Source organism: Bidens hawaiensis, unplaced genomic scaffold, assembly GCF_021521415.1.
Source record: "Bidens hawaiensis isolate Kalapana, Puna unplaced genomic scaffold, B.hawaiensis_p1.1 tig00033131_1, whole genome shotgun sequence".
Classification (NCBI taxonomy): domain Eukaryota; kingdom Viridiplantae; phylum Streptophyta; class Magnoliopsida; order Asterales; family Asteraceae; genus Bidens; species Bidens hawaiensis.
Genome location: NW_027495664.1, coordinates 104773 through 120530, shown reverse-complemented (window position 1 = coordinate 120530; position 15758 = coordinate 104773). Strand labels below are relative to the sequence as shown.

At 35.1% G+C, this 15758-nt stretch overlaps 1 protein-coding gene across 1 annotated transcript; it reads right to left on the bottom strand.

The window, feature by feature from the left end:
- Window positions 1–7529: 7529 nt before the first annotated feature.
- On the bottom strand, window positions 7530–12468 carry LOC143584454 (protease Do-like 8, chloroplastic). Its single transcript, XM_077066509.1, has 12 exons — window positions 12331–12468; window positions 12164–12246; window positions 11957–12055; window positions 11814–11880; window positions 11654–11729; window positions 11501–11567; window positions 11201–11418; window positions 8290–8357; window positions 8103–8182; window positions 7930–8016; window positions 7742–7849; window positions 7530–7655 (listed from the first exon to the last, which is right to left on the bottom strand). Exons 1-12 carry the CDS (start codon window positions 12386–12388, stop codon window positions 7530–7532), a joined length of 1137 nt encoding a protein of 378 aa, XP_076922624.1. The 5' UTR covers window positions 12389–12468.
- Between the last annotated feature and the right edge of the window lie 3290 nt (window positions 12469–15758).

Here is a 15758-nt window from a genome sequence, read left to right as displayed (position 1 = left end):
TGAAGGAAACACAATTTATAAAGTTAAATTACACCAGCTGGCGAATACGTGTCTGAAAAGAAAAACAAATTCAGATTGAGTTGGGTCCACGTAAATAGTAAAACAAAAAAGGGAAAGTTGTTGCTGCACCTCGAACCTGGGTGGATAAAGGCATGATAGAATATGCTAAAGAAGACAACCATGACACCAAAAGAACATCTGTTGTTGGAGAACGAAAATACTCATAAATATACTTATTAGATAATATATTAATAATACATTGTTGTGTTCTCACTCTGTCACAATGTCACTCTAAAAGAAAAGTATTATTTATCGTGTAAAGAAAAATTAAAAAGAAAAATTAAATTGATGTTAATTAGTTAAATGTGAAGATGTGTAGGTTTTATATAACTTTTTAATCGTGGATGTTTCGTAAAAGTTCTACAAGGAACAAAAATGTTTTAATTTAAAAACAAAGTTGTAATTTTGTGGCTTAAAGGGACATACTGAATTCCTTAAGTCCCTAATATATATATGGTTGAACGATAACAATATATGATTAGAATGAAACATTGCAACTATTTACCAAAGGATATGAAAGTTGGATATAAGTGTGGACAATTATAACAGTGAAAACTTCAGCAGAAAAGTTTATCAACAGTAAGTATTGATAATCAATTAATGTAAATATCAGTTTTTAGAAAGGCCTTTTAACCCGCCATGCAAATCTGAAGCGTGAACTTGCCAGGATCATTCCCTCTTAGACTCCATCGGTCGCCGCCCCTCTTGGAAACCCTGTGCTCTAGGAGCTACACCCCTTATAACTCGGGTTTATTGGATTTTAATAATCCATATTGACTGATATTGACCGATAATAATCCATATTCATTTTATCACTACTAGCGGCCCCAAATTTTAAAAAGTTGGCCCACAGTGGTCCCTCATTAAAAATGACTTAACGGCGTTGTACTTTTTTTCGAATTTTAAAATAATGTTTTAGGGCTTTTGATCGAAAGGAGGATACAAGTCGATTGACGTAAAACTTATCTCGAAACGGTGATCCAGACGACTTGATTTTTGTTAATTGTAAGTTCAAACACCCGAATTGAAGCATAGTTTTGTCGTTTTTGAGCACCGTTTCGAACGAAGTTTTACATCAATCGACTCGTATCCTCCCCCGATCAAAAGCCCTAAAAAATTAGTTTGAAATTCGGAAAAAAGTATAACGCCGTTAAGTCATTTTTAACGGGAGACCATTGGGGGCCAACTTTTTTAAATTTGGGACCGCCAGTGGTAACAAATTGAATAGAGATTATTTTTGGCCAATACCAGGAATTATTAAAATCCAATAAACCTATAACTCTTAAGGCTACATGGTGCTCGAATTGAAAATATAATTGATAAGTGTTTATACTACACCTTCTAACTCGTGTTAGCATATATATATTTATTAATTTCTTATTTGCACTTAAGCAACTAATGTCTAGCTCAGTTGGTCTTTGGCCTCTGAGTTAGATTGATGCACCAAAGGATTTATCTATATCTATGAGGGAGGGATCGATCCCTCGGAGGGGTCAGGTTCCTTCAAGTTACCAATGCATATAAGTTACATATAGCAAACTAATGATCAAGCTTTTCAAATTATGCTTTTGTCCTATATATTAACCCATATTTTCTTATATTTATATTATATTTGTATGAATGTTGGAGAGATGACTAGGTTGGTATGGTTCACCCAACTGTAAATGAAGAAGCAGTTGAACAAGAAAATTGACTGTTTTAGTATTACATCATCAAACTGTAACTTGATGAAAGTTACTTTATAGACCTTTGAAGACTTCTTGCTTTATCATAATATCATCTTTTCTAGGTTATTTCCACCCAATACATGAAGTCAACAGAAATGGAGTTATGAAGATTATTTATGCTAGAGATGAACTTATAAAATAATCAAAGCATACATAATGTCATATTAATTAAAAAACTTATGTCTGTTATAAACTGATTTATATTTCTATAAGTGTCAAAGCACATATATAATGTCATTGTTTGTCTATGTCAAACTTCATCAATGCGTTTTTCTATGTCAAAACTTAATCAATGCTTTCATAACCCCTTTTAAATCTAAGTTTAAAGATAAGGAAGGTAAACTCTTCGAGTTATGAAGTATAATGCAACTATTTGGAGGTAAGATATATTATTATCTTTAGTCATATGAAAATCAATGTATATACTGTTGGAAGTAATTTCGGACTCCTAGTCATAAGTCGGTGAACTTGAGGGACCAATATTAACAAGTCGGTTATAGTTAGTTATGTTTCCTAATTGTTATGTATTATAATAGGTAATGTCTTGTCTAGCAAGTTAGGTTAGTCTATATAAACCAAATCATGGTTAGACATTATAGAGTGTGAGATGCAACCGAGTTAGGGTTCATTTAGAGACACACACGAGATGTAACTGAGTTAGGGTTCATCTAAATGCAACCGAGTTAGGGTTCATCAAGATCAAACCAAGTTAGGGTTTGAAAGTTGTAATCAATTTTTTGAATAATATCTTCTTATTAATAAACAAGTAATATTTTCTTTTCATGTGAAAATTTCCCCTTTTATCTATTGAATATGTTTAGAAATATGCATGGCATATTTAAAAAACTTTATGTCTGTTATAAACTGATTTATATTTCTAAAAGTGTCATAGCATACATAATGTTATAGTTTGTCTATATAAAACTTCATCAATGCATTTTTCTATGTCAAAACTACATCAATGCTTTCATAACCCCTTTTAAATCTAAGTTTAAAGATAAGGAAGGTAAACTCTTCGACTTATGAAGTATAATGCAACTATTTGGAGGTAAGATATATTATTATCTTTAGTCATTGAAAATCAATGTATATATAGCATGATAAAATACGTTAATCCCTTATCATGCAATAGGTATGACTTCTTACAATTTTTTTTTTTAAAACACAGAAAACCCTAAATCAAAAATACCCTCCACTGCTCCAGCGATCTCCATTGTGTGAACCACTAGTGCCGCTCAAGCCATCTCCACCGCCACTGGTCCACCAATCGTCGGCATCAACACTCTTCCATCACCATCATTGGTGTCAACAACGAGTGTCCTACAATTCGCCAGAATGCCACTCCCCTTTGTTCATGGGTTTATTTTAGCAATTGATCGATTAAACTTTGAAATTGATCCAGTTAATCATCAATTGCATCTTCAGTTGAACAATTTTGACTTTGAGCATAATTGGGTTTAACCTTGAATGTTTTAATTTACACATAAGCTTAATCAGATTTAACCTTCAGCGTTTTCATTTTACACTTGAGCGTAATTAGGTTTTGAATTCGATTGAGATAAATTGGTTTCTAACCTTGAGCATGATTTGTATACGTAAGCAATTATGTGTAGCAACTTAACCCTATGTAACAAATGCTATATAATTTTTTCTATACACGGTCGTAAACGTAACTAAAAGTTTGGACGGATATAGTGATTGTGCATTACATAAGACGGTCGATATAATATATCTACTAAAGACTATTTTAGAAATATACGTGACATATATATTCATGAAACTTTATTTAACGAAGAAACTCATCTATAGAAATATTGATATATAGAAGTGACAAATTAAGCATGCCAAAAAGTAGGGAAAAATCCCAAAATAACTATTTTTTACTAAGCTTTTTCAATTATAGCCCAAGACCGATACAAATTCCCAAAGTAGCCAAATTATTCCGTCGGATCCAACAAAATTTTAGCGAGTACAACGGAACTATTCATCTTCTACCTCTCAAACACTAAACCTCCATAACCAACCACCATCTCCATCTTTCTTTTTTCTCCACAAAATTAAGCAAATCAATAATGCAAATCGCTTAGTTTTTCGTTAATAAGTCTTTATTAAAAATTCAGAAAACCGACTTTTTAAACGAATCGAATCGAGTTCCAAACGAATTGAATCGAATCCCAAAACGAATCGAATCAAATCCCAAAAGAATCGAATCCCAAACGAATCAAATCGAATTTCAAAACGAATCGAATCGAATTTCAATACGAATTGAATTCCAAAAAGAATCGAATCAAATCCCAAAGGAATCGAATTTTCTTCCAATCGAATCGAATTCTCATGAATTCGATTCAAAACTGGTTTTTTTCATGACTTTCAGCAATACTCATTTTCTTCATCCCTTTAAGGCCCCTCGTTTTACTACTACAACGAGTTTGGAGCCATAACAACTTCATCTTCTTGCCTTAACAGGGTTCGAACGTCACTCGTTCGTCCCAAATCACACCCACTAATATTGGAACTCACTTTTATTCTTTAAAAAATTCCTCTACCTTTATATAAATTAATTAATTTCAAAATTCAAATAAGGAAATTTTCGCTTTATGTTTATTTTGCAATTAAAATAAATAAAAGTTAAGGTCAATCACTATATATGGTTGGTTTGTTTTTACACAACCTGTGTTAACTCATCGTCAGTTATGTGTTGTATTATTTAGGGTTAATAGCAGAAATAAAGTGAAACTACTAATTTTATATAGACGGTAAAGTTACAATTGAAATTACAAATATTGTTTACAAAGAAGTATTTAGATATTTATGAGTTTTCAACAATTTTTTATTTCCATAGTGTGTAATGTGTAATTTATTATATCATATATTATGTCTTTGTATCCGTTCATCATATTTTTTGTATTTCACAATGTGTTATTATTTTCAAAAAAAAAAGTTATTTATTTTAACCCATGTTCCACATGGGTAGCTAACCTAGTATGTGTATGTGTGTGTGTGAGAGAGTGAGTGAGTTACACACATACTAATATAATAATATTATCCCAAAAAAAACACTCCACGACGACAAATCTATGTGCCCCCCCCCCCCCCCCGCGCCCACTTATCAACTAGGGGCGGTGTTGTAGCAAAAAAAAAAAAAAAAAAAAACCAATATCACCCACTACGCACAGCCTTAATTGCTATTATTATAAAAGTCAGTTAATTCCTTACGACAAAATGACAGACTTTTTTTAACGACTAAATATTTGTACACTATGGGTTTGAACCTGTGGCCTCCTATTTAATACCCTAACCGTCTTACCACCCCATCCAAATAGGAATGGCAAGCAGAGTGGCAAACTACGATAAAAATTTATTGAAAACTCAGTTTAATAATTTTTCTATCCAAAAAAAAAAAATAACTGTGTGGAAAAAAACATAGGTTGGAAAAAAAATTTTCAATAACTGTTCCTACAAAATTGTTACAAAATATGTTGTTTTAAAGTTCTTAGTCTATGTGTACCGGAGGGATTGCATTAGGGGGCAATTTTTGATACATGGCGTTACGTTAACGGGGCGATTTTCATTTTTGGGTATAGTGGTTTGTAGACCAATATAGCCCCATCGCAATGCCATGTCATTTTATTTTTTTCCTTTTTATACTTAAAATAACCAAATAAAACTTCATTAAATTGAATAAATAAATAAAAATACATTAAAATTAAAAATAAAAAAATACATAACAAAAATTAGAAAAATAAAAACACTAAAACTAAAAACTAATTCCGTAGGCCATATACTTCTCATATTTTTTTGTTTTCGTTTTTCTTCCAATTCTATGGTCGCTTCGGTTTCATCAATTGAGCGAAGGAACTGGATGTCTCGTTCCATTTTCCGAAATGCATATGAATCGGAAAACCATGCATTGGCTTTGGTGTTAGCACAGATGGTAGCGTGATGGTCCAGACTCTCGGTCTCAAAATGGCCAGACATATCTTGTAGTTGCTCCACCTCTTCGCCTGTCCCCTCCTTGGGTCGTGTCGATGACGAACCCTCCATGTTTTTCACTTGTTTTTACTTCGTCTCCCGGAGGATCGAGGCAACTCTTGTACGTTATCGTCCACAAAATTAGCCTTGTCGTCCTCGTCTTCGTCAACGAGGTCGAAGTTACAAGTATCAGAGCGGGATACGAGTGTGCTCGAATTTGTGGAAGACGAGGTCTTCGACCTTTTTGACGGTCGGGATAATGCGCCGGATGGCCGAGCTACCGGACCGGTGGGTAATTAGAGTCATTTTGGGTGATTCCGAAGATGCTCCCAAGAACTTAAGAACTTAAATGTCACACTCCCAAAACCTTGATATTCGGTTAACGCTTTTCGTTGGATGGCGGCGACATTTTTTCCGCTACCCCATTTGCTATTGCCCAATCGGTTGTGGATCCCACCGCATTTTTGGCAAGTGGTGATCACAACCCTCCAATGGGCTTAAACACCTTCTTTACACCGGTAATCCGGCCTCGCGTCCGAAAACTTGACCCAATTTTCAAATGCTTTGGTCCAAAATATTCCACTTGTATGAAAGTTGGCCGCAATTAAAATTAGGTATACAATTAGTATTTGTTTTAAAGAAATACTTAATAAAATGAAAAAACTAATAATTAAAATTTACCGGCATCGGGATCCTCCGAAACGGCCACCCAAGCACGTGCGAAATTTTTCCTTCTTCTCAGTCCACAATATGTATTGTCTTTCTGTCGTCGGCTCCTCAAGGGCCTTCTTTTTGTGTTTACGGGGCTTTCGGCTTGTGCCGGCACCCCGTTTTGGTTGAGTCTCCGGCACCGTCTCCTCCATCGGATCCGTTTGGCTTGACCCAAACACCGGTGTCGGGTTTTGGGGGTTCAACAAATTGGCGTACATACCAAAGTGCACGTTGGAAAAATTATACAAGCGGTTGGGAGCAAATTGGAAGTTTATATTTCCTTGAGAGACGTTCGGGTAGGAAAAGTAAAGGGATAGTTTAGGGGAGGTTGGTTTTGTGTGTTGGGGGGAGTTCATTTGTTGGTTGAATGGAGCAGCGTGCCCAAAACCGAGTAATTGGTTGTTCGGGTTGTTTCTCGGATTCATTTTTGTAGGTGTGTGGAGAATTGGAAGATTCATGTTTTTGTTTAAAAGAGTTGGTATTTCTAGCAATGAGCGTTCACGAATTCAATTTTTTATAGTTATTTTATGTCCTCTTACCACTTTAAAAAATATGATGTTTTATAAAATTCTAATGCGTCGTTGCAACATACTTATTTTTATCAACATCTCATGAATATTTTTCAAACCAAGTTGTTTATGTGAACCGAGTGACATACCCCAACAAACATCCAGTCGAAGTATGTTAAGAGAGAACCGAGTTGATGTCGTTGCAGCAAGCTTATTTTTATCAACACTTATTGTCATTAGAACTGGTGGATTTTGCTTACGTTCATAATTTCATCCAGCCAACCAGTACCCTCAAACCCGACACAACTCTACGTGCATATTTTATTTTAAGAGGGTAAAGAAAAACATAAGCTTGAGACAAATAAGATGATAATTTGTCTGATTTGAATCATGTTTCTTTGCATCTTCCTAATTGTGTCTTAAATGTAATTGACAAATGTGCAGCTACCATCATGTGATGTAACAGTTCTATAATGTATATAATAAATAATAAATAAAATATACAAAAAATATATAAATATATAAAAATACATTAAAAGAAGTTATGTTCTCATGAACTCTCCTCTAAAGCAATAGGCATCTCTAGGGTTTCATTACCCCTCTGTAACTTTAAAAGGACTTTATCTCCCACACTATATTCATCTAATGCTTTTAAAAATTCTGCTTTATTCTTAACCTGAATCCATCAAATCAATTCATTTGCATCAACGATTAACACTGTTTAAATAAATATATTTTAAGATAATATAAGAGAAAACTCACCGGCTTGTTGTCGACTGCTACAATGATGTCACCGAGAACAATATTGCCCGCAAATCCCCTAGCAGTGGGAAGAAGACCAGCTTTTGCTGCTTGACTATTTGCAGCAACCTAAGTAAAACAGAAAACATGTATTAAAGCGACAGACAAAACATCGTTAATAATTCAAATGATCATATAATTCATATTACCTGAAGAATAAGAGCTCCGTTACGAACATTAAGTTGATTTGCAATAAGGTCAGGAGCAATCTCAATATTTAAACCAGCTCTAACAACCTAACATCCATGATACACAATATTATCAACCCAAATGTGAATATGCATATACCAGTTTAAATAAAATAATAATATTAATAACTTACTTTTCCAAACTGAATCAACTGGGGTACTATCTTAACCACAGTTGAGGACGGGATAGCAAATCCTACCCCTGCTGAAGTCCCTGTTGGGTCAAAATTACAATGTGAAGAATATGTCATCGGAAAGTGTTCAGGGTACAGACTATTTGCAGATTATTATTAATGGATTAAAAAAAAAATACAATAATACCTGTTTGAGTGAATATGGCAGTGTTGATCCCGATTAGATTTCCTTTGGAATCTAACAAAGGTCCTCCACTGCCAAAATAATAGTACTTAGATTCTTTATATTTAAAAAGATGAATAACAAAATTTACACATTTGGTTATGCATAATCAAATCCCGAATTGATATGAGCACAATACATGAAATTGGATAACTCCCAAATTTCTTAACTAATAAGTAGTAATAACCAAGAAAATATTACTCAAAAAACTTGATTGCTATGGCATATATATATATATATATATAGACTAACCTAGACTCGTTAGACTACAACTGGAATTGCTAAAACGCAGGTACTCTAACCGACTTGTTTGAGTCCTACTCTAGCTCCACCACCAACACTGCTAAATCAAGAGATTAAGCCGCCAACAACACCCCCATAATTTCTGAATCGAATTATGTAGGTCTTCAACTCCAAGTAGTTCCCGCATTTCCTTGAACTTGATCCTCATGAGAGCTTTCGTCAAGATGTAGGCTCGTTGTTCTTCACCGCTCACACGTTGGACCATTACTAGGTGTCTTTCAACATGTTATGTGTTTGTTTGGAAGATGGGGTTCTTCATAAGTGCAATTGCCAACGTATTGTCCACTCTTAACAATACACTTTGTAATTCTCTTCCGATTATCTCACTTAGCTTGACTTGTGGTTTTAGTAGCAGCTGTATACAAAGCTTTACATGATCAAAGTACCGCTGTAGCTTGGTTTTGCGAGCACCATGTGATCGGAGCATCACCATAATAAAAGACATGGCTCGTGGTGCTTCATCCATCATCTTTGTAAACATTGTGACTACATCGTTCCTCGTATATACCGTTTAGTATTTTGCTTCCTCCTCGAGCATTCTTGATGCCAAAACCTGTCGTTCCCTGTATTATTGTAGGATATATTTGATTCCGACTAGATGAGATTCCTAGGGTGTTTGCATGTATCAACTTACTACGCCCACCAAATAAGATAGATTGGGGCAGAAGTGAAGAGGTGAAGTAACTTTCAGCACCTTTTAACTCTTTCTTCGTATGCTTTCAACCTTCCGATCGCCTCTTGGAAGATCATTGTATTCAGATCAGAAAACTGCTCTATAGAGGCCACAAGCAAGATGAATTTCGCTGGAGCAGAACAAGTATTTTCCTCACCAGCTTCTTGTTTTCAAACGATGACCCAAGAGTCATGGGCTTTGGAGACAAGATGAACTATCTTGGTTGTGAAGTCATCAATCGTCTCTACATCCATCTTCTTCAACTATTCGAACTCGCCTTAAAAAGAATCAATCCGAGCCTCCGAAACTCAATGGGCGCTGATGTGACGCGTCCCATATTACTTTGACAGTAAAACATTGAGAAACTTAGAGAACAAGTTCCTCCGAGAGTACCTGAACTAATAAGGCGACTGCCATGCCATCTTTCTCGGGTCCAACTGCAGTTCCAAGTCTCGGTTCAATGGCTTCCAAGATCCCATGAACCTTAAAGATGGCCTTGATTCACCCATATGTTGTAGTTTGTTGTGTTCAACATAGGGCATTGAAGCGAGGTTGTGTTGTTCTGCGACCATGATGAGAGCCCAGTTATTAGTAACCGGTGTTTGTGGTTCTTGATCCAGTCCTTTGGATCTGAAATCGGCAGCACCCACTTGAAATACAGATTCAGATTTTAAGCGTGAAACTCAAATAGAAGATGAGAACAGGTTTCGGAAAAAAAGAAGACATAAGACTTCCTGTTGCAGTTGCAACAGCAACATTCATCCGGTCACTAATTTGGATGGGCACTAGGCTTTTGTGACGGCAGATTTAAATGTCTCGATCCTTTTGCGAAGGCAGCAACTCGCTAATCTTGGGTTGCAAGTTTGATCTCAAGTGTTGAAAAGCTGCTCTAATACCAATTAACGACCGAGATCAATCCATCAAGAAGAAACAGAAACAAAATGCATGTTTTGATCAAGTTTTAATGATCAACACACCAAACCAGAAACTGACAGTTACCCACTTACCCTTACAATAAATATCAACCCATTATAAAGACCACAGGACCCAAACCTAATTAAACACAAATTCATAACTAATTGACAGCGTAAACTATATTTATCTTGACCCACTAAGATATGCCTACACGATAAACAAATCCCACATATTTAAACAAATAAATGAAGGACAAATACCATATAAAACCAACATACTCTCTGTTTTTTTCTCACAAAAGTCCCTCAACAATGTCTTGCACGTTAAAGTCCCTCCACATATTAAATTGGAACATGAAAACAATTTGGAACTGATTTTTTTTGCTTATGTGTATTTTCTTCTCCTTAGGTGGCATGCATATTTTTATTCTAAAATAAACAGTTGTATTTTTTGCTGTTAATGCTGTTTTTATTCGCAATTTGGTTGGTGCTAATTTTTGCTGATTTTGCAACTGTTTATTTGCTGTTTTGCTGATATTTGATGCTATTTTTGCTGCTGATATTTGATGCTATTTTTGCTGATGGATTTGATGTTTTTTATGCTGTTTCTTTTTATATTTTGTTGATGCGGATTTGATGTTTTATTATTTGTTATAAACCAATATTATTTCGCTTGCAATTGTAATATTTGTTTTATAATTTGTTATAAACATATAATTATCAGCAAAATTTGCTTACGTGTTAATTTTTGACACATAGACTGTCCATGTTTTTACTTCGTATAGATTACATGTATGCCACATAAGCAAAAAAATATGTTTTCATAAGTTATGACATATTTGTGTTCAAATTAAAAATGTGGAGAGACTTTAACATGCAAAAAATTGTTGAGGGACGTTTGTGAGAAAAAACAAAAAGTATATTGGTTTATTATGGTATTTGCCCATAAATAAAAGTATGATTTATTAAATAAAAATTAAGACACCTGTTTCCAGGGTTGATGGCAGCATCTGTTTGAATACCTCCACCAATTGTGACTCCAGTTTGACTAAATATGTCTCGGTTAAGCCCGCTAATAACCCCAACTGTGAGTGTATGGTCAAACCCAAATGGGTTTCCGATGGCTAGGCATTGCTGACCCACTTTTAAGACAGAAGATTGACCCACCTTCATGGGCCTTAGCAGATCAACCGGTGCTTCCACCTACATCAACCATTACAAACACAGGTAAAATCAGAAGTAAAAAAAAAAAAAGATAAGAATTAGGAATTGAAAAACATAATGCCTTTAAGACAGCAAGGTCCTTGGACCGATCCGCACCGATTAACTTGCCTTCAAAATTCTTTTGTACCCTTTCAATATGTTGCATACACGGAATGAGATGAGACGATATGTTATACGAATAAAGTAAAGTTAAATACCTAAATACCAATCTTACCCTTCTGAAGCAAGAATATTAACACGTGCAACAACTTGTCCAGGTTTTGGATTTCTTGATAGAGAATTGCCAATAACTGAAAAACCATACCGGTAGTTTAGTCTTTTATAACAAAAATGATCTCAATATGTATAGATTAATAAAGAAATCAGGAATTTGCCATGGTAATTTGTGACAATGTGCCCTTCATCATCCCAAACGACTCCGGAACCGTTTCCTTCAGGAATCTGCCAATAATAACATTAGCAATAATATTAAGCATATAAATGGATACATAATTCAAATAAGGTCATGTACAATTACCTCAACTACCCCCGTGACATTAAGCTGAGGCCGTAGCGTTACATCAAATATATTGACAACAGAGTAAGTGTTGTTTGCAAATAGGTTGACGACTCTTTCCTGCCAACCATACACATATCAATTTACCTGCCATACACATACATTATAAAAGCTGATTTTTAAAAAGACTAAACACATATTAATGAAGTGGAAACGGTTTACACACACCTCAGGTGGAAAAAGAGGCCCAGGAGGAACTATAACAGGTGTTACTTGTTCTATTGTCACAGATGGGTCTCCCAAAGCATTGGCTGCACAACCGATGTTTCTTTAAACAACTTAAAAACACAAATAAAAACAATTCTTTTAATGGAAACAGGACGTGTTGTTTAGACCTGATGAGTATTTTGAACGCGGATAATATAATGGCATTAATAAACTTGCTAACAGCATTCTGCGTGTTGTATGGAACCCCTGTGTACCGTCTCCCAAATCTTTAAATGTTTTTTCACCAACTCTATAAGATTAGATATAATAAATAAAATGCAACTCAAAAACTGGTAGTGGCAGAAGCTTAGGGGGTGTTTGGGTGCAAACAAGACAAGCGGTTCGTGAGTTACTCGAGATCGGCTCATGAAAAAGCTCAACTGAGCCGAGCTTAAATGAGCCCAAGTTCGAGCCTAAATATAAGCTCGTTTAATAAACATGCCCGATCTTCGGTTATTATACAGACAATATATATAAACACACAAAGTTATGATTAAAATAACTAAGGTCCTGTTTTGTTTTTGCTTAAAAGGTCTACAATGGGCTTATGTCTACGGGCGCGTAGACATAAGCCTCTGAAGACAGTTTGTTTTTTAAATAAAAAGACCTGAAAAGTGCTTTTATGGTCCTAAAAAATAAACTAATATCCAACTTCTTCAAAACTCTTCACACCCTACCAACACCTACTGTCCACCACCCACCATCCGCCACCACCACCAACCATCACCACCGTCTACCACCACCGTCCATCACCATCACCCACCATTCTCCACCACCACCGTTCACCACCTACCACCAGCATCTGCCACCAATCGTCCACCACCACCATCCACTGCCACTATCACTGCCCACCACCACCACCCCCCACTACGACAGTTTGTACACCACCACCAATTAGTTTAGCAGCCTACAAACGTTAAAAAACAAGCAGTCTTCTTCTTGTAGACTACATAGGTTTGGTCCACACATTTTACCTCTGTAAAAACAAACAGCACCTAAATAATATATATTATATAAAATTAATTAATCGATAGTGAACAAGGGGTTGAAATATAGAGCTCGGGCTCAGCGCATTTCGACACCTGTAAATATTATTGCTACTTGAAATATGATAATCAAATAACAGTTAACCTAAATTTGATTATTCAGAAGGCATAATAATAAATTAAATCAACACAGCAATTAAGTGTTAAATTAGGGGAACTGACTCAGACCTAGGGTTTTGAATATGTGAATATGTCAATGAAAAACAGAAGATGAGTAAATAAGTAAGCAACGATTACTGGAGAGAAAGTGTATGTAAGTAATTACGTGTCGTGAAGTGTGTCTGAAGAAGTATAGACGGACGAAATACCGTCGAAACAGAGTTTCCGGCGACCTACAAACCGCCGTGCAGGAGGAAGAGGAAGCATGTAAGCCTTCCAAGCCATTACCATCACCATTTGCTTCTACACCAAACTCTCTGTCCTTGTCTTTGGTATGACCTTATCGTTATTGCTTTCAAAAATATCTTTACAAAGTGGTTCCGTACATAAACTAGAAATGAGGCCTTAAATTAAAATCTTTAATTGGGTTGAAACCGGTTTGGTTTAGTTAACAAAAGTCAAAACCGGTTTATAATCGGTTTTGGTTTGGGTTGAAACCAGTTTCTTGCAATGTTATGATCAATTTCGGTTCGGGTTTTAACCGGTTTTTGCCCGGTTTCGGTTCGGTTAACCGGTTTTGATGGAGAAAATTACAAACCGTTTCCGAACCTACGGTTTTAATCGGTTCCAAACCGGTTTCTAAATAATCGGTTTCAAACTATTTCGGTTCGGTTTTCGGGTCGGTTTGGTTAACCAATATATTTGCTCACCTCTGGTCTTGGAGATAAGTTCGTTATATATATATATATATATATATATATATATATATATATATATATTTGTATAAACATAGATTCAAATACAAAGTAACAAAACAATAGGGTGGTTGACTTGGTGTTATTTTAGTTTCATGTAGTTTTCGTTTTGTTTTGTTGGCGGTTCTTCTCCGAGTTGTGGAGGCGGCATGTTCGATGTTCTTGCATGTTGTTTGTCTATAAAAAGGATAAAGGTTGAAAAACTAACAATCAATTGTCTAGCCTTCAAGTCTCATCCATGATATTAGGTTTACTTTTTATTATTTGTCTATTGTTTATGTTATAAATTTATTTTTACTTTTGTCATTTCTATTGAAATACTTAGCATTCTTCTTATGATCAAAGATGAACTCGATATGTTTCTCTGCTTAAGAAGATATCTGTTATGATCTTAGGATGAGGTTGGGCATGTAATATTTAAAACCTTGCATGAACCTATATGATAAAATTATAAGAGTGTTTTAGCTTTGCTAGAATGTAAAAAAATGACAAAATATACGAGGACGTAGGTTGTTAAAAGTAAACGTACGGTGATGTAACAAATGCAAAAGCATAACTGATATGAGAAATGACAAGCGACATACCATCACCTACCACAATTCTTTCAAGTCGAAGTATGGTGCTACATCATGAACAATAGCAATATTTGGTGACACGTGTGTTTTAGTGCCAGAATAAGAAATCCACATGGCAATCGAACGGTCTGTACACAAGAAAGAAGCAGGCTCAAGTGTCAATCCAAATACAACTTTGATTGTGGATGAGCTTGGCATATGCAATATTTCTAATTCATTTATGATTATTTTCTCAATCAAATGCATTATAAAATTTCATTTGATAGATTTTAATATTTCCACATTAAATTTTTTAACAAATTTCACTCAGTTCCTTCAAATTTTAGTTATTTTTTACTTATCAAACACTACAAAATTCGACCATTTACTTAAAATCAATGTTTTAAAAACAGGTTTTTTACTTGTACAGGATTAAATTAAAAAATAGTGCAACCGGTTGAACCGAGTTATACAAAGAGGTTCAACCGGTTAAATAGTTTACCTCATAATTTCTTATGAATGCGATTTCAACTCCAAAAATAACACAAAAGTAAATTATTTCATAACAAAAAATAATCCAAAAGCATATTAAAAAAATAATAAAAAGCACTCAAATTAAAATAAAAATAGTTCTAAAGTTTACACATTTGAATGTTAATTGTTAGATTAAAAGTAATTTTGGTAAAATATGAGCCACAAATATCCAAAATTTCCCAAACTTAAAACCGATATTTTAGAAAACACCGCCGACACGATGTTCTAATAGACCGGCCAAAAATACTGGATTCCAAATACCAGCCTGCGGTGCAAAATCCGGTTTAACTGATTCCACTGTACCGGTTTTTAAAACACCCCTTAAAATACCACTTTCACCACGTGACGTGCTATGTGGCAGACATTAAACTCACAAAACGCGGCTGCACGACACACGCCTGCGTGTGCCACACTTGATAAACAACAACCTCTTCACCCACACACACACGACTTCAATACTTGTCCGTCCTTAAGCTCCTCTTCATACTGCCAAATCTTCTCATCTACAAAACCATCTTAAATAATCCACAAACATTCTTCACATTTCATCAAAACTTGTATTTAAATC